Raw genomic sequence first — 19,257 nt, 5'->3', positions numbered from 1 at the left:
GGCCACGGCATCGCCCAGCCGGCAGTCGGCCGTGGTCCCAAGCTGGGAGGGGGGGCAAAGGGACCCCCACCCTCTGCCGTGGCCCCCCGTCACCCCCTGCCACCCCGTACCGCTGCCAAGCAGCCGGAGGGGTCCCCAAAACGGCGCTGGTTGGCTGTCCCTGCCCGCGTGTGCCAGGGGACCCGCGTGTCCCTGGGGTGGGGGGCCCGCGCCCCCCATGTGGGAGGACTTTGGGATGGGGGGAGTGGGGTGACGTTGGCGCCCAGTGACGGGGTGCTGGTGGCCCAAAGGGAAAGCCAGGCTGGGGACACCGAGGCACCGTGTCACCACTGCGTGTCCCCGTCCCCACGGGGGCCACGACCGCCGTGGGTGGCGTGGAAGCCCCTCCACCCCCCACTCACGCTCCCCCAAGATGCAGCTCAGCCCATTTCCATTTTGGGTTTTTTTTCGGGGGGGCAGAGATATGGGGCTTCACCCCCCTCCCATTTTGGGGGAAAAAACCCTACAAAAAAAGAGAATAAAGGATGCAAACGTGGTGGCAGCTACTCACGGGCCCAGGGAGGAGGAGGTCACTGCTGGGGACACAGCAGCTCCCCCCCCCGCCCCCACGGGTGGTGTGTGACTTCGGCCACCCGCGTGGGCCAGTGCTGCCCCCCCCCCCCACCTTCCCCGTGTCCCCCCCCCCCTTTTGTGGCGGGGCTGGTGAGAACACAGCAGCTTATGTCCCCCCTGCAAAATCCCCACAGGTGGGGCGTGCCCCCGCCCCCACGCGTGGGCCAGTGTGTTCCCACCCGCGGGCCCCGGGGAGGGAGTTCCCCCCCACCCCCCCCCGGTAAGGGCTGCAGCATCCGGGCCGGCCCCGCCACATCCTGCCGCCGGAAGGAGCCGCGGCCCCGGCGCCCCGGGACAACCCCCCCGGGGGTGACGTCATGCGGAGGCCCCCGCCAGGCGTGACGCCAGGCGCGCTCTGTGACGTCACGCGGCGGGCGGGCGGCGCCGCTCCTGCGGGGAGGGGGGGGGGGGATCCCCCTCTTCGGTGTGACCCCCCCCCCCCAACCCCCTACTCCCGCCGTCCCCGAGCGGCCCCGGGGCGGGGCGGGGGGGCCGCTCCGGTGGGCGCCGCCCCCCGCTTCCTGCGCCGCCGCCGGGGGTCCGTCCCCCCCCCCCCCGCGCCGCCACGTCCCCGGGGGTGGGGGGACACACGGACACAGCCGGGGGGGGGCTCGGCTTTGCCGCAGCGCCGGGGTGACCTTGCGCGGGGGGGGGAGCGGGGTGGGGGTGTCCCCGCGTGTGTGTCCCCGGCCCCCCCACGGGGCGGGGCTCCCCCCCGCCGTGCCCCCCCCCGTGCCCCCCGGTGCCCCCCGCGGCGGGGAGGGGCCGGCCCCGGCCCCCGCCCAGCTCCCGCCCGCAGCCGGGGCCGGGCCGGTCGGTGCGGGGCGGCCATAAATCACGGCGGGCAGAGCCCCCGCCCCGCCGCCGCCGCCCTCCGCCGCCGCCGCCGCCCGGGGGACCGGGGGGGGGGGGGGCAGAGCCCCACCGCCGCCGCCCCCAGCCCCTGCAGATGTGGCGGAGCGGCCCGGCGGCCCGGCAGCGGGGGGGCCCGCTCCGCCAAGCCCCGCTCCCCGCCCCGCTCCCCGCCCGCCGCCGGCGCTGAGCCCCCGCCGCAGGTACGATCGCGCACCGGGGACCGGCGCTTTGTCGCGCCGCCGCCGCCGCGCCCGCGGCGGGGGGGGGGGGGTGGGGGGGTGTAAGGAGGAGGATGCTGCTACCCGGGGCGGGGGGGGGGGGGGGGAACCATCCTCCCGGGAAGCCTCTTCTCCGCCCCGCGGGGAGCTCCGGGAGCCTGCCCCGGGGGGGGGTCCCTTGGCTTGGCACCTGCAGTCCCCCCCCCGCCGTGGGGAGCGGTTGCGGGGGGGGGGGGGGGAGAACGTAGCCCCGCTCCGGCCCCGGGGCACGGGGGAGGTGAGGGGGGAGGCGGCGGGAGCGCGGGGGTCCCTGTGGAGGTGGGGGGGGGCACACACACACCCCCCCCCCCCCCCACTGCCCAGTGGGTGCCGGGGGGTGGCCGTCACCCGCTGTCCCCCCGCACCCGGGGCGGGTGTCCTGACCTTGGCCGCGGGGCGGGGGCTGCGGCGGGGACGTGCTCGGTGGCTCTGCCCCAGCTGCGGCCACCCCCGGGGACCCACCGGTGTCCCCACCGTGTGGGGAAGGCGAAGGGGTGGCTTTGGCCGGGGGGGGTCGCAGGGCAGCCCCATCACGGCCCCACGCCGGCGGTGCCACCGCCCGTCAGCCGTCGGTGTCCAGTGTCCCCCCCCCCCCCGCCCCGGTCCCCAACACGGGGGGCTGCCAGTCCCTTGGGGTGGGGTGGCCAAGCTGGGTTTTGGGGGCCCAGCTGGGGTGACCCCCTCCTCGAGGTGCCAGCAGCGGGGGTCAAGGGCTGCCACAAATTGTCCCCAACGTCCCCGGGCCCTGCCGCAGGGGCTCGTCCCCTGCCCCACATGGAGAAACCCCCTCTGCGAGTGGCCACCTCCCCTGCCCTGTGTCTTTGTGTCACCCTGCTGCGACCACCTCCCCCTAACCCGGGGTCCCCGTGTGTCCCCCCCCCCCCCCAACCCGGGCCCCCGCTGCTGCCAAGCCCGAGGGTCCGATCCGCTGGGCATCTGGGGACCAGCCCCGCTCTTGTCCCCACGCGCTCCGGCCGTGTCCCCAGGCGGAGGTGGCAGGGTGTGTGCTGCTGGTGGCACCGCCGTGGGGCTGCTCCCCGGGGAGTGGGGAGCCTCGCCCCCCCCCCCCCCCCCCCCCCCGGGGTCCCTGCGGCCACCATGTGCCTGGCAAGGGGTGACCATGGCACCGGCCTCAGCTTGGGGACCGGAGCCATGGCCACTCCTGGGGACACCTTGGGGGGCTGCCATAACCCCGGGCAGTGTGGCGTCGTGGGCACTGGGGGGGGGGGATGGTGACAAGCTGGAGCCACCAGCAGGATGTGCCCCCCCCACCCCCCCCAGCCCTGGCAGTCACTAGCGGGCTCCGGCGAGGAGTGGCAGTGCCAGCGCCGTCCGCAGCGGGACAAGAAGGGATGGCGGGTCCCACGGTGGCCCGTGTCCTGCCAGCAGCCGTGGGGACAATGACCCGGGCAGCGGTGGCGGCGCAGACCGGGGCAAGCGGGGCCGGATCCTGCCAACCCACCCGCGCCACCCCGGCACGGGGGGCTCCCGGGGCTGCCCGACCTTCGTGGCGGTGCCAGCCCTGCCAAGTGCCGGCAGCGCCGTGCCGCCGCGACGCGGGGGGGGGGACGACGACTGAGCCCTGCCCGCCCGCCCGCAGCGCTGGCACCGCTCCCGGCTCGCCAACCCCTGGGGTCACCGTCCCCTCTCGGGGCGGCGCGGGCCCGGCGTTGGCACCCCTCACCGCCGCCATCCCCGAGCCCACCGCGCCGCCGGGAAGTCTCTGCCCCGCGGCACCCCCCCCCACCCCGGCCCCTCGTGCCCACGCTATTCCTGGTGGGTTTTTGTGCCATAGCTGGGGCCGGTGGGGGGGATGCCAGCAGCGGGGTGGCCCAAAGACCTGGCACCCCGCCGGCTGCGCCGGGGTCACCCCGGGTCCCCCAGCCACGCCATCTGGCCGGCCAGCGTGGGGGGGCCCAGGGGACCCCAGCCCAGCCGGCGGAGCTGGGGGGGGGGCACCGCCAGCACCCGGGCTCTGTCCCAGCGGCCCCCACCCAGACCGCGAAGCCCCTGGGCCCAGCGCCGCGCTGGACTGGTTTGAACTGGTGCGATGGCGGGGAGGGGGGGGGGGCTCGCCGGGCGGCCAGAGGGGAAGCTGGGCCGGGGCAGGGCTGGCAGCGCCTGGCGCGGGCAGGAGAGGCCTTTTGGGGGGGATTGGGGGGGGGAAAAGCAGGCAGGGGCCTCGTGCAGGGGCCGCAGGTGCTGGGGCGGCCGGCCAAGCCACGGCGGGACTCGTCCTCGTCCCCACATCCCGGCGGGGCCCCCCCCGTGGCACCCCGGCTCCGAGCGGGTTCCCAGGAGCGCCGGCGGCGGGGCGGCCGCGTGGTTTGGCAACCGCCTGCCCGCCCGCCCGCGGCCGCGCTGGGAGCCGTGGCGTCAGCGGCTGGAGGCCCCTTTCCCACCCGCCCCACCCGGGGCAGGCCGTGGTTCCCCGTCCCCCCCCACCCGACACCGCCCGCCCTGGGACCCCCCCCCCCAATTTCTATACCCTAGGGATGTGGGGACACGGCCGCCACGGTGGGACCAGCCCTGACGCCTTGCCCGGCCCCCCTGCGGGACCCCCAACTCTGGGGGGGGGTCTGGGGGGGCTGTCGTCCCGCTTCCTCGGCTGGGGGTCCCGCTCCGACATCCCAGCTGGGGGGTCCTGCCCCCGCCGCGTCCGTCCATCGGTCCTTGAGCTGCGCCACCAGGCTGTGGGGCACACGGAGGGTGGCTGGCGCCCCATGAGGGGCTCGGGGCGGGGACCCCCCCCCCCCGTGGGGCAGGCCCTGCTGTGGGGCGCGGGGTGAGGACCCCCCCCCCCCACTGGAGGAAGGGACCCCGCCGTGGGGGCTCTGCCACAAGGGATGGGACCCTGCTATGGGGCAGGCCCCACACCTATGGGTGCAGATGGAGGCTCAGGCAGGGAGCCCCCCCACTGGAGAGGAGGGACCCCGCTGTGGGGCAAGCCCCACGGCCACGGGGGGGGCTCAGGGGGATGTGTGTCCCCCCCCCCCCCCCCCCCCGCAGGGGAGCAGCCTGCTATGGGGCAGCTCCTCCCGCCATGGAGCTTGGGACAGGGACCCCCCCCCCGTGGGGCCGGCCCCACGGCCAAGACGGGGGCACGGCTGCTGTGGTGGTTGGGGGGGGGGGGGGTGCAGGCGGGGGGTCCCCCGCCCCGCCGGCCGGGCCCCACGCCCCCCGCGGCTCCTCCGCATTCCTCAGCGTCTGAGCCGGGCTGGACCCCCGCCAGCGCAGGGGGGCCCCGCCGGCGGGGCAGGGCGGGGGCCGGGCCCCCCGGGGCGGGGGGGGGTGGGGATGGGGGTGGGGGGGGACACCCGCTGCCACGTGTGCTGGGTGCGCCGTGCCCCCCCCACCCCCCCATAGGGCCCCTCGGCCGCCCCCACCCTGCCCTGGGGCGATGCGGGTGGCCGGTGGGGGGGGGGGGGGGCACAGTCAGGGGACCGGATCGGCGCTGCCAGGGGTCGGGCTCAGGCGCTCACTCCTGCGCTGAGCTGCCCGTTCTCAGCTGCCTGCCGGATGTGCGGTGGCCGAGCCGTGGGGGTGGCAGGTTGTTTTTTTTTTTTGGGGGGGGGGCACACGACGACAGAGGTGGGGACGTGGGGTGGCTTGGCACTGTGGAGCTGGCGCCCCGGAGACAGTGGCATGGGGGGGGTCGGGGTCCCCCCACCACGTCCTGGGAAGCGGAGGGTGCCGGCGGGCGGGCAGCAGCCCTGCCATGCCGCGCCGTGCCGTGCCATGTTGCCGCGCCGTGCCGTGCCACGCCGTGCCGTGCGGCCCGCAGCCCTTGCCCGGCCCCGGCGTTGGCCGGCGGGGAAGGGGCCCCGGCGGGGGAGGAAGTTTTGCCGCCTCCGGGGCTGGGGCCAGCGGGCTCGGCCACCCGGGTCACCGCCGGGCTGGTGGCCGCCACCGCCCTCCTCTGCCGCTGGGAAAGGCCTCGCCGGGGCAGGCCCGTGGGGACGGACGGACGGACGGATGGACAGGGGGAGGCAGAAGGGGCACGCCGCAGCTCCGGGGCAAGCGGGTGCCCTCGGGGGGGGGGGGGGATTTGGCAATCCCTCGGGCAAGGTTTTGGTGACCGGCCAAGAGGCTGTGCCGGCCCCCGGGGGTTGGCGACATGGCGAGGACGGGCTGGGGACACCGAGGGGCCGGTGGGGGGGCCGCCGGTGCCGTGCCCTGCCCTTTGCCCGCTGCGGGAGGGGGCCGCGGCAGGGTGGCCGGAAGGGACGGCACGGTCCCCGTGCCAGCACCGCGGCCGCCGGCACCCGCTCGGCCTCCGGCTTGGAGAGGAGACGGCCGGGCTGGGGGCGATGCTTCGGGTGGCATCGGTGCCCCCCCCCATCCCCACGGTGACCCCCGCGTGTCCCCCGCAGCGCCCGCCCCGGCACCATGCATTCGCTGGAGGAGCCGCTGGACCTCAAGCTGAGCATCTCCAAACTGCGAGCCGCCCGGGAGAAGCGGGGTCCCCTCGGCCCCCGACCCCGCGGGTCCCAGCGCCCGGATACCCCGCCGGCCGGGGACGGCCGAGGGGGAAGCCGGGGGGGTCGCCGTGCCGTGCCGGCCTCGCCGTCCCCCGGCCTCCTGGCACACTCCAGGCTGGTGGAACCGCGGGACGGGCGCTTCGCCGCCGTGCCGGTGGTGGACCTCAGCCTCTCGCCCCGCTCCGGTGGGGAGTCTCCGGCCGGCAGCGCCTCGCTCTCCCCCGAGCGCCAGGGCAGCGGGGACCTGCCCGGCCCCCTCACCCCCCACGTAAGTATGGCCCCCCCCCCCCATCCCACGAGGTGTCCCCAGCAATGGGGACTGTGCCCGGGACGGTGCTCCTGACCGCGTGTACACACACCCTGGGGTCAATGTCCTGCCCGGCCCCCCCCCCATGTGTGCCCCGACCCCAGCAGCTTCCCCAGGGTGGCTCCCTGGGGGGGGGGGGGATGTCTCTGGAGGGGGTGTCTTTGGGGGGCTATGAGGGTTCTGGGGGTCTCCGTCCAGCTTGGCCCTATTCCCCACCGCCCCCCACGGGGCTCTGCTCCAGGATTTCCAGTCCCTGCGCTACATCGACGGCCTCCCCAGCTCCTTCCAGTTCTTCCTGCCCCTGGGGGCGGGGGGGGGCCTGCACCTGCCCCCCGCCGCCTTCCTGCCCCCCAGCAAGGAGAAACGCCTCCCCCCCGAGCTGCCCCTGCCCAAGCAGCTCGTCTGCCGCTGGTCCAAGGTCAGTGGGGAGAGATGGGGGGGGGGGTTATTGGGGGGGGGGGGGGCGCATGTGGAAGCTTTGTGGGGCCGGGAGTGGGGATGGGGGGGCTGGGAGACCACGCAGGGGCATTGTGAGGATGGGGGAGGTGGGAGTGGGGCCACACAGGGGCATTTTGGGGCTGGGGAGGGGGCATGGGGCTGGAAGGCGGTGGCAGAGTTCTATGGGGCTTGGGGGGGGGGGGAGATATGAGGCTGCGGGGGGCAAATGGGGACAGCTGAGGGCTGGAGTAGGGGTGATGGGGAGCTGGGGGCCATGTAGGGGGGCTGGGGGTTTGATATGGGGCTCGGGGAGTCGTGCAGATGCTTTATGGGGCTGGGGGTGGTGATAAAGGGCTGGGAGACTGCACAAGGGCATTGTGAGGGTACGGGGGGGACATGGGGGCACACGGGCATTTTGGGGCTGGGGAGGGGGCATGGGGCTGGAAGGGCATGGCAGAGCTTTATGGGGCTTGTGGGGGGATGTGGGGCTGGGGGCGGCAAGCAGGGACAGTTTAGGGTTGGAGGGGGGTTGATGGGGAGCTGGGGGGTGTGCAGAGATGCTGGGGGGTTGATACGGGGCTGGGGGGGGCTCACGCAAAGGGCCATTGCCATCTCCCCAGATGTTGATGCTGCTGTGCACGGGGTGTGGGTGGTAGCTGGTGGGGGGGGGGGGGAATGAGGGGCAGGGGCTGGCCCTGGTGGGTGTCCTGGCTCCCCCCACCCCCCGGTGCCCACCCCCCCGGGGCTCCTCACCCCCAGCCTCCTGCCCACAGTGCAACCAGTTCTTTGACCTCCTGCAAGACCTGGTGGACCACGTCAACGACTTCCACGTCAAACCCGAGAAGGACGCGGGGTACTGCTGCCACTGGGAGGGCTGCGCCCGCCACGGCAGGGGCTTCAACGCCAGGTGGGCAAAGGAGGGGGCTCCAGGCATCGGGAGGGGGCTCTGGGGTCCCTGGGGGGGGGCTGCTCTGAGTCACTGCGGGGAGACAGGAGCCCAGCACTGGGGGCTGCGCTGGGGGAGGTTTCCAGCCAGCCAGCCCTTCGGCATGGTGTGCAAGGTCCTGGGGGGGCCGGATGACCGTGCTGGACTGGATGTCCTTGTCGTTGCCCCCCCCCCCCCAAAGCCAGGGCACAGGGACAAGGAGGTGCCCTGGGGGCCAAGGCTGACCCCCTCACACCGACGTTCCCCCCGACCCTGGCAGGTACAAGATGCTGATCCACATCCGGACGCACACCAACGAGAAGCCGCACCGCTGCCCCACCTGCAACAAGAGCTTCTCCCGCTTGGAGAACCTGAAAATCCACAACCGCTCGCACACAGGTCAGCGCCGGCCACCGCGCTCGCCCCGGGGAGCGGGGAGGCTCGTGGTGGGGGGGGGGGGGGACACAGGGGACCCGGCAGGGCTGGCCGTGCCGCCCCGGCAGACCTGGCCCTGCGCCATCCCGCAGGCGAGAAGCCCTACATCTGCCCCTACGAAGGCTGCAACAAGCGTTACTCCAACTCCAGCGACCGCTTCAAGCACACCCGCACCCACTACGTGGAGAAGCCCTACTCCTGCAAGATGCCGGGCTGCCACAAGCGCTACACCGACCCCAGCTCCCTCCGCAAGCACATCAAAGCTCACGGCCATTTTGTCTCTCCCGAGCACCCGGAGATGCTCAAGGTCCACCCGCCTCCCAAAACGCCCCTGGGTTCGGCGGAAGCGCCCTACGTTAACGGGGCGCAGCTCGTGATCCCCAACCCCGCCGCCCTCTTCGCTCCCCCGGGGCTGCCGGCGTTGCCCATCCCTTTGGCCCCGGCGCCGCTCGACCTCAGCGCTTTGGGCTGCGGGGCTGCCGGCGCCCTGCCCGGCCCCGTCTTGCCCCTCAACGGCGGCCCCCTGAACTTGGCCAAGAGCCCGCTGCTGCCCTCGCCCTTCGCGGCCGGGCTGGGGCTGCCCGTCATGTCGCTGCTGGCCGGCGGGGCCAAGGCCGAGGGGGAGAAGGGCAGCGGGGCCGAGGGGCGGCTGCCCAAGACGGGCAAGGGGCCGGAAAGCCGAAAGGAGAGGTGCGAAAGGACGGAGCCGGGGCGGCCGCGGGTCCCCCCCGAGAGCCTGGCGCTGCTGCCGGGGGCCGTGCTCGATCTCTCGGCCGGCGTCAGCTCGGGGGGCAGCCCCGAGGCGCTGCCGCCCGGCTGGGTGCTCATCCCCCCCGGCTCCTTGCTGCTCAAACCCGCCGCCGTGAATTGAGGGGCCCGACGATGCCCGGGGCCAGCCGCCGGCCCGGCGGGCAGATCCCTCTCCCTGGGGGTTGAGGGGGGACATCGCCCCCTTCTCCCCCTTGCAGCCCCCCCCCCCAAGCCCCCCCCAGCCCCGGCGGGGCCTCGCTCGTGCTTTTAACCGTCACGAAAGAAGAACGGACTCTTCTGAGAAAAGCAATAATCCCTCGGTGGCCGGAGCTGGCTGCGACCCCCGTGCCGGGGGGCAGCCGGGGGGCAGGCAGGGGTACGGGGGGGGGGGGTCCCCCTGCACCCCCCTGGCCCGGGCAGCCGGAAACGCCGCTATTTATTTCTCGACCAGCCCCCTGCCCTGACAGGGTCCCACTTGGGCTCATCTGCTGCCGCCAACTCGGCATCTTCTCCCTGCCCGAGGCCTCGGCATCGCCAGTGCCGGTGTGGGGGGCTGCAGCCCCCGGCCTCCCACCGCAGGAAGAAGGGGGGTGACAGCTTGGGGACCGCCTCCTCCCACAGCCCTAAGCTGTGCCCGGCCGTGCCGTCCAACCCTGCCTGGCCGGCACGGCCGCGGGCAGGGCCACGGCCACGGCACCTCCGTGCTGGGCCCAGCTGGCTGGGCAAACGTCGGCCCGGTGCCCGCCCGCATCCCTCCCGCTCTGCGGCCGCCTTTGTGCCCCACCGCCTCCCCGGCCCTCCCCGTGACAAGGCACACGGCCTCGTGTGCCGCTCGCCGTGCCGGCTCCGCGCCGGGGCAGAGCCACCCTGTTTAGCTACGTTCATACCTAACCATGTACCGCAAGCGCATGCAGGCAGCAGGCAGCGCGGGCAGGACTCCAGGCGCCGGCAGGGCTGCTGCCGGCAGCGCGTTGGCACCGGCTGGCGGGGCACCCGCTCCTCGGGACGTGCTGGCTGCCCCCCCGCAGCGAGGATCCCCGATGAGCCCCTCCCCGGGCCACGGGGCAGCGTTGGGGCGAGCAGGACGCTGCCGCGGTGCCAGGAGCGGGCAGCGTGCCCGGCCTCCGGGCGGCAGAGCTCAGAGCCTCTCCTGGCACGTGCAGGGGGGTCCCACGTACCTCCCGCTGCCGGGCAGGACCCCTGCCCACAGCTTTCTCCGAACCGGGGTGGGGCAGGGGGGGTCTCCCCAATCCTGCCCCCTCCCCGCTGAAAGGAGCCCCCGGCCGCACGCGCCCCGCGGGGAGCCGGTCTCCCTGCCCTCACCCTCCTTGGGCCGGGGCGCGGTGGCCGTCCGGCGCTGCCGCAGCCCCAGCATGGCCGCGGGCCATCGACCAGGCCGCCCCGGCCGGTGTACGGTGTACGTCTCCTCGCTCCTTCGTCGGTTTGTTGTTGCACATTCCAGGACATCAGTATTTTAACGGTCTCGAAGTGCCTTTCTATCGTAGTTTCTGGGTTGTTTTTATTTTCCTCCTGTTGGGCTCCATCGCTGTTAGCATAGCGTTTAAGGACTGCAGAAATAAGAGATAAGCTAACGACTATAACACTATATTCCTCCAGGAGAGAGGAAGTTTATTAAGAAAACAATAAAGTGAAGTTGAAGTAAGTTCCTGTTTCAGTCCACGACTGTGGCGATGGCAGCAGGGAGCCCTCGGTGGGGACAGAGGGGTGCCGGAGGTGACGGGTGTGATCTCGGGGACACAGCTGGCTCTGCCCGATGCCCTGGCGGGTCCCCATGCTCCCGGTCGGGCAGCCCTGGTGCCAGTGAAGCCCTGCCAGGATCTGCGGAATGAGCTGCAGGTGGGGAGGGCCGCAGCGCATCCCCCCCCGGCCCCTTGCCCCGACCCAGCAGCTGCCTCAGCTGCCTACCTGCGGTGGGAGAAGGGTAATGGCACAGAGCTCCCGGCACTCCCGTGGTACGGAGCCAGAGGTATCCGCGTGCTCAGGCCAAGAGCGTCCGAACCCACCACAAAAATAGCTCCTGCAGCCTCCCCGGGTGCCATTTGAGCCCTGGCAGCCCTCAGTGCCCCGGGGACACCCCTTCTTCCCCAGCCGCCTCCTTCTTCCTCCTCCCCAGGGCAAAACCCAGCCCTGCCAGCCCCTTGCAGGTGCTGATCCCCGCCAGGGCAGCGGGCAGAGGCGGGCAAGTCCCCTCTCCCTCCCCGGGGTGCAGAGCAGCCAGGCCAGGTGCTAGAGGACACGGCATTTATTGGCTACCTATAAGTTAAGGGTGAGGGAAATGGGGTGCGGGGGTGGCAGGAGTCACGTCTCGGCTTTCCACCCCTTCTCTTTGTCGTCCTTGGCCTGAATGCGGAGCTCCTCGTCCAGCCGCTCCTTGGCTCTCACCACCTGCGGGACACGGGGAAGGGGTAACACGGAGGGACGGAGCTGCCCTCTCCCCTCCCTGCCTCATCCGTGGTGACACTCAGGCTCTGCTCTCTCCCGAATCCCAGGCAGGGGAAGGTGCCGAGAGCAGGGCTGGGGGCCAGCACAGCCCCCGACTCCTCTCCTCCCTTTGCTCACCTTGGACTGCAGGTAGAAGGAGCCTCCCACCGACTTGTCATTCACCTTGAACAAGTGGTCGTAGTTCTGCCAAAGAGAAGCTCCCTGTCAGATTCATCTCTTCCGCCCTCCCCGGCCCTTAACCCCGGCGGCCTCCCGCTCCCCACAGCGGTGCTGGAGGTGGCAAGTGCGATCTTGGGGTCACGGCTGGCTCTGCCCGACTCCCTGGCAGGTCCCCACACTCCTGGTTGGGCACGTCTGGGGAGCCCATGTCCCCTTCCCTGAGCAGCACTGCCGGGCAAACGCAGGGGCCAAGCCCAGCAGGTTGCTAACACCCGTGAGCTGCCGGCACGCTCCTCCAGCTGGGGCAGGAAAACCTCAAACTGGGATTAACTGGGCCCAGGACAGCACCCACGCTCCCTTTGGGGACCAGTTGTCTCCCCCATGCTAGGCAGCAGCCGCAGGAAGGGCAGGGCCCTGCCAGCACCGTCTCTCCCCAGCTCCGAGGGAGCCTCTACCTTCTGGATCTCCTCCGGGTTGAGGTTTGAAACATTGAGGATCTGCTGAGCTTCCTGGAGGCTGATGCCAATGATCCTGGAGGCAGCGGCGGACTGGGGCCTCTCCGAGCGCCCTCGCGCGTCTGCCGCCGCTCGGCTTGCTGCTCGGAGATACCGAGGGTGTGAGTCCCCCCAGTGCTGCCCCCCCGCCCTCGAGACCCCCAGGCCTCGGGCGGGGGTGGGCAGCAAAGCCCACAGGCTCCAAGGTGCTCAGATCCCAGCTTCACCACTCTGCCCTCCTCATGCTGCCTCCAGCCCACGGGGGTCACCCGGACGAGGCCCCCAGTGCTGGGGAGGTGGCAGGAACCGGGGGGGGGGCACCTCTTTGCTGTAGGCGCCCACAGCGAGCTGGGCTGCAGGCAGGCAGAGGCAAGCAGGGCAGGGCTGGGACTGCCGTGTCCCGGGGGACCATCCCCACTCTGCCCTTTGGGGCTGTCGGGAGGTCTCGGAGCCTGGCAGCAGTGCCGGATCCGGGGTGGTGCCTGGGATGGCTGCCGGGAGCCCAGCTCAAGCTGAAACTCCATTAGGCCAGCGCCGGTAGACGGATGGTGACTGTCACCCTGCGACAAGTCTGGCAAGGGTGCCCTCCGGGCACAGCCCTGGGGGATGGGGAGCAGCGGGGTGCCCTGGGGAAGGGGGTGGGGATGCTGAGCGATGCCCAGGCCGGGACAGGGGAGAGCGGGCACGCTCCGCACACGGGGCGGCATCCCGACGCCGGGGGCGGCAGCTCGGCTCCTACCTGCGAACTCCTGGCGCAGCGCCCGCATAAAGGCCCGTCCGACCACCTGGGCCCCCACCAGGATGATCTGCGCCAGGTACTTGGCCTGCGAGGACATCCTGCTGTCACAGCCGCCCCGGGCCCTGTCCCCAGCCGGGTCCTTTGCCCCCTCACCTCCCCTCGGGCCCTGCCCAGCCCCGGCCCTGGCCCCCGGAGCCCTGTACCCTCCCCGAACCGGCCTCCTCGCACCTCCCTGGGCCCTGTCCCCTCCCCGCGCCCTGCCCAGCACCATCCTCCGCCTCCCCGGGCCCCGTCCCTCCGTCTCCGGGCCTTTGCCCAGCCCGTCCTTCGCCTCCCCGAGCCCCGTCCACCATTCCCCGGGGCCTGTACCTCCACCCCCAGGCCTTTCCCCCCCGGCCCGGCCCGTCCCAGCCCCGCCGCTTGCCCCTGTCCCCCCTCACCATGTCCCAGCCGCCGCTTCCGCCCCCGGCGGTCACGGGGTCAGGGAGCGAAGGTCGCGGCGGTCACCGAGACGGCGCCGGCGCGGGGCGGAGCGCCCCGCTCCCGGTGGGTACAGCGCCCCCTGGCGGACCCGCCTCCCGGGAGGTCCCGCCGCTCTCTGGCGGGGCTGCGCTGCGCATGCGCAAGGGGTGGCGGGCGAGGCCCGGGCCGCGGCCTACCCCGGTGCCGGTTCTGTGTGTCCCCCCCCCCTCGGTCACCGGTTCTCCACACCCCCACCCCGGCCCGGAATCACGGCAGGAGACGGGTGCTAGTGCAGCGGCTTTAATAGCGGGACCTGCCCGCGGCGGGCACGGGGCCTAACACCGCTGCCCGGCCTGGTGCGGGGCACGGCCCTCGGCCCCGCCGTGCCTCCCCTCAGCCGGGCCGGGCCGGGCCCGGCCCTGCGGCGGCTCTTCCTCCTCCTCCTCCTCCTCCTCCCTGCCGGGCCCGGGAGGCCGCGGGGGTCACCGGCGTGGTCCTCGGGGAGCCGGGGTCCAGCCTAGTCCTGCGGGAGGCCCGGTGGGGGTGAGGGGTGTGGCGGGACAGCACGGGACCGGGGGTCGTACTCGGCCCCCCCCCGCACCTACCCACTCGTCCTCGTCCACCCCCTCGAAGGAGTCCTGGGGCAGCGGGTCGTCCCGGTTGCCCAGCCGGGCCACCATGGCGTTCAGGAGCTGCAGGGAGGCAGGGCAGAGCCATGAGGCCTGGGGCATCGCCCCCAGCCTGACCCCCCCAGCAGGGTGGTCCCAGGGTGTCCCGGCACCCACCTCCTCCTTCTTCTGCTCGTCAGACTTCTCCTCCAGGTACACAGACGCAGGGATGAACTTCCGTGCCGGAGCCTCCTTCGGGGCCTCGCTCACTGGGAGAGCGGTGTTGCCGTGGGGCAGGAGGGCTTCACCCCACAGTTCCCCCCCCGCCCCCGCCCCGTCCATCCATCCCTGCGGGCCCGGGGTCCTCACCCTGCCCCTCTGCACCCACCTGGTGTCATGTCAGCCGGCCGCATGCTGGCGCGGCGCTGCTGCCCATCCTTCCCTGCCAGCCAGGTGCTGCCGCTGAGGGCCGGCTCCCACCAGACACGGGTCGGTGGGTAGATATCGTCCTGGAAATACTCCTTCTGCGGGGGCGAGGGGCACTGAGAGGGGGTCCCCCACCTCCTACACCACCCCAAACATGGCTGGGTCCTTGCCACCTACCTTGACGCGCGGCACGTGGAAAGCCACCGGCTCGAGGGTGCTCTGCCCGAGGCGCAGCGCCCGGGCAAACTCCACCTCCCGCACCTCGCACGCCGTTTTGGGCAGGAAGACGAAGCCCTGATGGGGTGGAGGTGTGAGCGGGACCCGCTGCGGGTCTGGCAGCGCAGGCAGGGGGGTCAGGCACAGGCAGCACTGCCCTGGTGGGCCCCCCCTTTACCTTGTGGGGTTCATTGGAGGTGAAGCTGTTGCACTCGAGGAAATAGGGGGGCTCGGGTGTCACCTCATAGAGGAAGACTCTGGTGTCACCCTGGGGACAGAGCAAGACAGGAGGGTACATGGAGGGTCCCACCGCACTGTTGGGGCACTGTAGGCAGGTAGCCCCCCATTTTTTGCGGGGGAAGCCCTCACCTTGCCAGTGAGGAAGACAACACCGGTATCCTCATCGTAGAAGGGCAGGAGGGTGGAAGGGGCCACGTCAAAGCCGAGGACAGACAAGGGTCCATCAGGCAGAGCCTGTGCCCGGTACAGGAGGATCCTCCTCTCGCTGCGGCTGCGGGGAGGTGACAATGGGGACGGATGAGCACAGTGTCCCTTGGTGACCCGTGTCCTGGCCTTGTCCCCCTCTTTACCTATCAAAGCCAGATACCAGGAGGTAGTCACCGCCGCAAACCCAAACCAGGCGTGCTCCACGGCCCCCCTCGGGACCCGGGCCCTCCTGCGTGGGGTGAAGGTCACCGTGCCTGCTCAGAGAGAGCTGGGGGTGCAGGCAGGTGCCCGCGGCAGGGGGGGTCCCTCACCCCCAGCTCTCCAGCCCGTCCCTGCCACCGTGATCATACCTGTTCAGGCTTAGGGCTGCGCCGGGGCTCATAGAGCCGTAACCGGCCATCTTTGCTCACCGTCGCCAGCTTCTTCCCATCAGGGCTCCAAGACAGGCTGAAGATCTGGGGAGATGGATGGTGTGTCCCACCGCCACATCCCCTGCCTGGCCAAACGCACCCCTTGGATGTCCCCAGATGTGTCATCCCTTACCTGATCGGTGTGTCCCTGTAGGCACAAGGCTTCCCGCCCAGCGCTCAGCTCCCAGATCCGCACTGTCATGTCGTAGGAAGAGGAAACCAGGAGATCAGATGCCACAGGGTGGAAGCGGATGGAGTAGATCTTCTCCGTGTGACCTGGTAAGGTTGAGTGGTGCATGGCTGTCCCCACCTGCGCCGGGATGCGGACACCACCAGGCTGGCTTGTCCCCAGTGTGGGGTGCTTGGTATGCCTCCCCACGTGCCCCTCACCTCGGAGGACAGCTTCGGGCTCCTGCAATGTCTCCCGTAGCCCTCCCTCGGGGATCCGCCACAGCCGGATCTTGGCGTCTTCGCCCGCTATGGTGCCAAAATGGATGGCCAGTGGTTAATATGGTGATCTGGTGTACCTGGTGCTGGGGGACTAGCTTGGCGCACTCCCCTGGGGACAGCACACATACCAACAGCGAGGCGCCGCGGGTCAAAGGGGTCCCAGGAAAGGTCGGCCACTGCTGCGCCGTTCTGGATGGTGGGCACGGCCGTGTCAGGGAGACGGCCGGGCTTGGAGAGCTGCGGGAGAGAGCCAGGGGGTCACCTGCACTGCCCCCGCCAGTGCTGTGCTGACCGCTGCGCCGCACCGGGGGTACCTCAAGGACGGCGATCTGGCCACCGGCAGAGAGCAAGGGCAGGGCGACACGCTGGTGGTTGGCGCAGAAGCCGTCGCACTCGCCCGGCGTGGTTAGGCTGAGCCCCCGCAGGTTGGTGAGGTGGGTGTCGCGGTGCAGCACCCTGCCCTGTGCGTGCCGGAAGCGGGAGCTGGGCCCTGGCGCAGGCAGGGGACAGGTGAGCGCCCGGGTCCCTCCCTCCGGCACGGCCCCAGCCAGGGGACCCCGAGCCTGCCTCGCCACCCGCTCACCCAAAATGCACTGCAGCGACTTCTGGCTGGGGCTGCTGGCAAAGCCGCTGGAGGGGCCGGTGCTGGCTGAGAGGGAGGTGGCAGCACTGCCCGGCGAGGCCAGCGAGGATGGCGAGGAGTAGCCGCTGCCCTCCTACAGGAGAGAGAGCAGGTGGGCAGGGAGTGCTGGCATCCCAGCCCTCCCCCTGCCCTGTGGGATAAGGGCAGCAGGCATCCCCCGACCCCTTGGCACCCCTGGCATGCTCCCCAGCACCCCATGCTCACGCTCCGGTCGGCGTCGGTGGGGCCGGTGTTGCCGGTGTTGGCTGCCTGCAGCTGGGTGCAGGCGATGACGGGGGAGGTGAAGGTCTCCGTGGGTCTCCGTGCGGGGTGCAGGCTCACCCTCCCCACCTGCTGTCGGGCAGAGCGGTGGGCAGGGGGCAGTGGCAGCCCCTGGCAATGCCACTGGCGAGGACAGCCCCCGGGTGACACTGACCTGCTGGCTGTCCCCTGCCCACCAGGCCTGGGCGCTGGCGGCTGGCAGCATCCCGGCACAGTCAGGGAACAGATCCTCATGGAAGTCCTGGATGGACTGCAGGAGAGGGGACAGGGTGAGGCGGGTGTCCCTGAAACCCCACAGCCCCTGTCCTGCTGCCATCTGGTACTGCCTGGGCTGGGACACCCCTGAGCACGCCCTGGACACCCCCAGGCACGTGCCGGCACCCCAGTCCCTCTCGCTGCGGAGCCCCGTCCCCGCAAGCTGCGCGCCGAAGCCTGTAGGTGTCAGACGCTGCCCGGTGTTGGGCTGCCTCACGCACCCCTGAACGCAGCCAGCCTCTGAAACAGCACCTGGCTTCCAGCATCACCCCTTGCAGCACCCGGCACCCTGCTTCCAGCACCCAGCGCCCGTGTTTCAGCACCCAGCCTCCAGCTTTAAGCACCCAGCATGCCAGATCTGGCACCCAAGATCCTGCCTCCAGCACCCAGACTCTGCTACCCAGCACCTAAATTTTGACTGCGTTAAGCACCCAGCATTCGGGATCTGGCACCCAGCACCCATTACACAACAGCACCCAGCAGGTAGCACCCAGCTTTCAGAATCCACTCTCCAGCACCCAGCATCTTGCGTGCAGCACTCAGCTTCCCAAACCTAGCACCCAGCAAACCCAGCCTCTGTTACCCACCATCAGCACCCAGATTTCAGCACCCAGCACCCAGGTTTTGCCTCCTCTCCTGCTCTTCCCAGGCTGGGGACTGGGGTGCCCCCACATCCAGGTGCCCTTTGTCACCCAGTGCCGACGAGGTGTCACCCATGAGACGGCACCAGGCACCCATGACACGGTGCCATCCGTAGCCCCCCCTTACCTTGCGTGGCACCAGGTAGCTGACGGGGACGAGGGCGGTGTCGGTGAGCTGCAGGATGCGGAGCACCTCGCAGGCCATGACATCCAGGGCCAGGCGCGGCACAGCAGCCAGGCCCCGCGTGCTGCCTTCCGTCCGGCACTGGGTCACTGGGGGACAGGCAGGGTGGCTGTGGGGCAGGCAGCGCGGGCAGGGGCAAGGCCCCCGGCACTGCTGGGAGCCTGGCGCGGGATGTATCCTGCTTACCCTGGGTGAGTGCTGGCTGCGCAGGTGCTGCTTCGAAGCAGTACAGGAGGTTTTCTCCCTGGAAGAGAGGCGGAGGGGACGAGGCATGAGTGGGGCTGTGGGGAGCACCCCACCGCACCCACATGCACCCTGCTGTACCTCACTACACTCCCCTGCACCCTTCTGCATCCTCCTGTACCCCACTGCACCCACACGCACCTCGCTGCAACCCCTGCACCCCACTGCACCCACGTGCACCCTGCTGCACCCCACTACACCCATATGCACCTCACTGTACCCCCCTGCATCCTTCTGCATCCCACTGTGCCCTGCTGCACCCCACTGCATTGTCCTGCATCCCGCCGCACCCCCCTGCACCCTTCTGCATCCTCCTGTACCCCCCTGCACCCTGCTGCACCCCGCTGCCGTGGGACCTCACCTTCCCCGCCAACACCAGCAGCCCCGTGTCAGCATCGTACAGCGGGATGGCCGCCCTGCAAGGGAAGGAGGGTGCTGAGCCAGGGGCACCCATCGGTGCAGCACCCTGACAACCTGGGGCCAGATCCTGCACCTTCCCCCACTGGTGCATGCCCCAGACCCCGTCCTGGGGAAGCGTGGGGCAGGATCAGGCCCTGCTGGCAGCAGGAGGGCAGCGCCGGTGCCGAGCAGTGCCGTTGGCGTGCCAGGCTGCTCTCCTGACTTACAGCTCCCCACAGCACGACCCTCGCTGTCCCACCCTGGGCTGACGGGTTTGCAGTGGGACGGCACCACCGCCCGCTTCCAGCCCCGGCTGCACAGCGTTCGCCGCGAAGCCGTGCCCAGCCGCGGGGCATCCCTCTGCCAGCCTTGCACCCTGCGCCCAGCGATGGCATCCAGCCCCGCTTGGGGAAGCCGCCGGCACCTGCAGGGGAGCCCCAGGGCCGGCTGGGCCGGCTGGGCCAGTTTGGGGCAGGCACGTGGCGCACCCCGGCACGCCGTCCGCCTCGCCCGACACCTGCCATGCCAGCCAGCCCCGGGAGTGCCCCGCGGCCGGGGCTGCGCCGGCTGGAGCGTGTCCCTGCTCCTCGTCCTGCACCCTGTCCCAGCCTGTGGCTGGGGGGTGCTTGGTGGCCGGAGGGACCCATGGCTGGGGGGACGCTTGGTGGCTGCAGGGGACGGTGGTCAGGATGCGCTC

At 71.8% G+C, this 19,257-nt stretch overlaps 3 protein-coding genes across 5 annotated transcripts in view; 1 reads left to right on the top strand and 2 right to left on the bottom strand.

The window, feature by feature from the left end:
* Positions 1 to 1,239: 1,239 nt before the first annotated feature.
* On the top strand, positions 1,240 to 9,388 carry GLIS2 (GLIS family zinc finger 2). Its single transcript, XM_075059242.1, has 6 exons — positions 1,240 to 1,667; positions 6,098 to 6,473; positions 6,754 to 6,930; positions 7,724 to 7,857; positions 8,156 to 8,274; positions 8,403 to 9,388. Exons 2-6 carry the CDS (start codon positions 6,114 to 6,116, stop codon positions 9,179 to 9,181), a joined length of 1,569 nt encoding a protein of 522 aa, XP_074915343.1. The 5' UTR covers positions 1,240 to 1,667; positions 6,098 to 6,113; the 3' UTR covers positions 9,182 to 9,388.
* Positions 9,389 to 10,656: 1,268 nt separating this feature from the next.
* Positions 10,657 to 13,469, bottom strand: PAM16 (presequence translocase associated motor 16). Of its 2 annotated transcripts, XM_075059244.1 has the most exons (6): positions 13,356 to 13,469; positions 12,916 to 13,000; positions 12,138 to 12,277; positions 11,641 to 11,706; positions 11,335 to 11,466; positions 10,657 to 10,899 (listed from the first exon to the last, which is right to left on the bottom strand). In XM_075059244.1, exons 1-5 carry the CDS (start codon positions 13,356 to 13,358, stop codon positions 11,380 to 11,382), a joined length of 381 nt encoding a protein of 126 aa, XP_074915345.1. In that variant the 5' UTR covers positions 13,359 to 13,469; the 3' UTR covers positions 10,657 to 10,899; positions 11,335 to 11,379. The 2 variants fall into 2 exon arrangements, with proteins under 2 accessions (XP_074915345.1, XP_074915344.1); XM_075059243.1 differs by having other exon boundaries at positions 10,657 to 11,466; positions 13,356 to 13,468.
* A 198-nt stretch (positions 13,470 to 13,667) lies between these two features.
* The window catches only part of CORO7 (coronin 7), a 39,545-nt gene continuing 33,955 nt past the window's right edge, over positions 13,668 to 19,257 (bottom strand). For both annotated transcript variants that reach the window (XM_075059240.1, XM_075059241.1), the window contains 19 exons: positions 18,523 to 18,577; positions 18,105 to 18,162; positions 17,862 to 18,007; positions 16,993 to 17,088; positions 16,782 to 16,907; positions 16,518 to 16,650; positions 16,249 to 16,424; positions 16,063 to 16,171; positions 15,875 to 15,961; positions 15,618 to 15,760; positions 15,425 to 15,529; positions 15,218 to 15,303; positions 14,997 to 15,138; positions 14,806 to 14,895; positions 14,589 to 14,705; positions 14,374 to 14,509; positions 14,163 to 14,254; positions 13,983 to 14,069; positions 13,668 to 13,900 (listed from right to left, as the gene is read on the bottom strand). In XM_075059240.1, the coding sequence (XP_074915341.1) occupies positions 13,895 to 13,900; positions 13,983 to 14,069; positions 14,163 to 14,254; positions 14,374 to 14,509; positions 14,589 to 14,705; positions 14,806 to 14,895; positions 14,997 to 15,138; positions 15,218 to 15,303; positions 15,425 to 15,529; positions 15,618 to 15,760; positions 15,875 to 15,961; positions 16,063 to 16,171; positions 16,249 to 16,424; positions 16,518 to 16,650; positions 16,782 to 16,907; positions 16,993 to 17,088; positions 17,862 to 18,007; positions 18,105 to 18,162; positions 18,523 to 18,577 (1,990 nt within the window). In that variant the 3' untranslated portion in view covers positions 13,668 to 13,894. The remainder of the gene's footprint in view (positions 13,901 to 13,982; positions 14,070 to 14,162; positions 14,255 to 14,373; positions 14,510 to 14,588; positions 14,706 to 14,805; positions 14,896 to 14,996; positions 15,139 to 15,217; positions 15,304 to 15,424; positions 15,530 to 15,617; positions 15,761 to 15,874; positions 15,962 to 16,062; positions 16,172 to 16,248; positions 16,425 to 16,517; positions 16,651 to 16,781; positions 16,908 to 16,992; positions 17,089 to 17,861; positions 18,008 to 18,104; positions 18,163 to 18,522; positions 18,578 to 19,257) is intronic.

The sequence above is a fragment of the Buteo buteo genome, chromosome 29 (assembly GCF_964188355.1).
Source record: "Buteo buteo chromosome 29, bButBut1.hap1.1, whole genome shotgun sequence".
Taxonomy (NCBI): Eukaryota; Metazoa; Chordata; class Aves; order Accipitriformes; family Accipitridae; genus Buteo; species Buteo buteo.
This window is presented reverse-complemented; position numbering and strand designations above follow the sequence as displayed.

Coding starts and splice junctions, on each gene's coding strand:
- GLIS2 (XM_075059242.1), top strand. CDS start 6,114: ATGCATTCGCTGGAGGAGCCGCTGGACCTCAAGCTGAGCATCTCCAAA. Junction 6,474..6,753: donor CCGGCCCCCTCACCCCCCAC/GTAAGTATGGCC, acceptor GCTCTGCTCCAG/GATTTCCAGTCCCTGCGCTA. Junction 8,275..8,402: donor CCACAACCGCTCGCACACAG/GTCAGCGCCGGC, acceptor GCCATCCCGCAG/GCGAGAAGCCCTACATCTGC.
- PAM16 (XM_075059244.1), bottom strand. Junction 12,278..12,915: donor GCTGCGCCAGGAGTTCGCAG/GTAGGAGCCGAG, acceptor ATCTCCGAGCAG/CAAGCCGAGCGGCGGCAGAC. Junction 11,707..12,137: donor ACCCGGAGGAGATCCAGAAG/GTAGAGGCTCCC, acceptor TCTCTTTGGCAG/AACTACGACCACTTGTTCAA.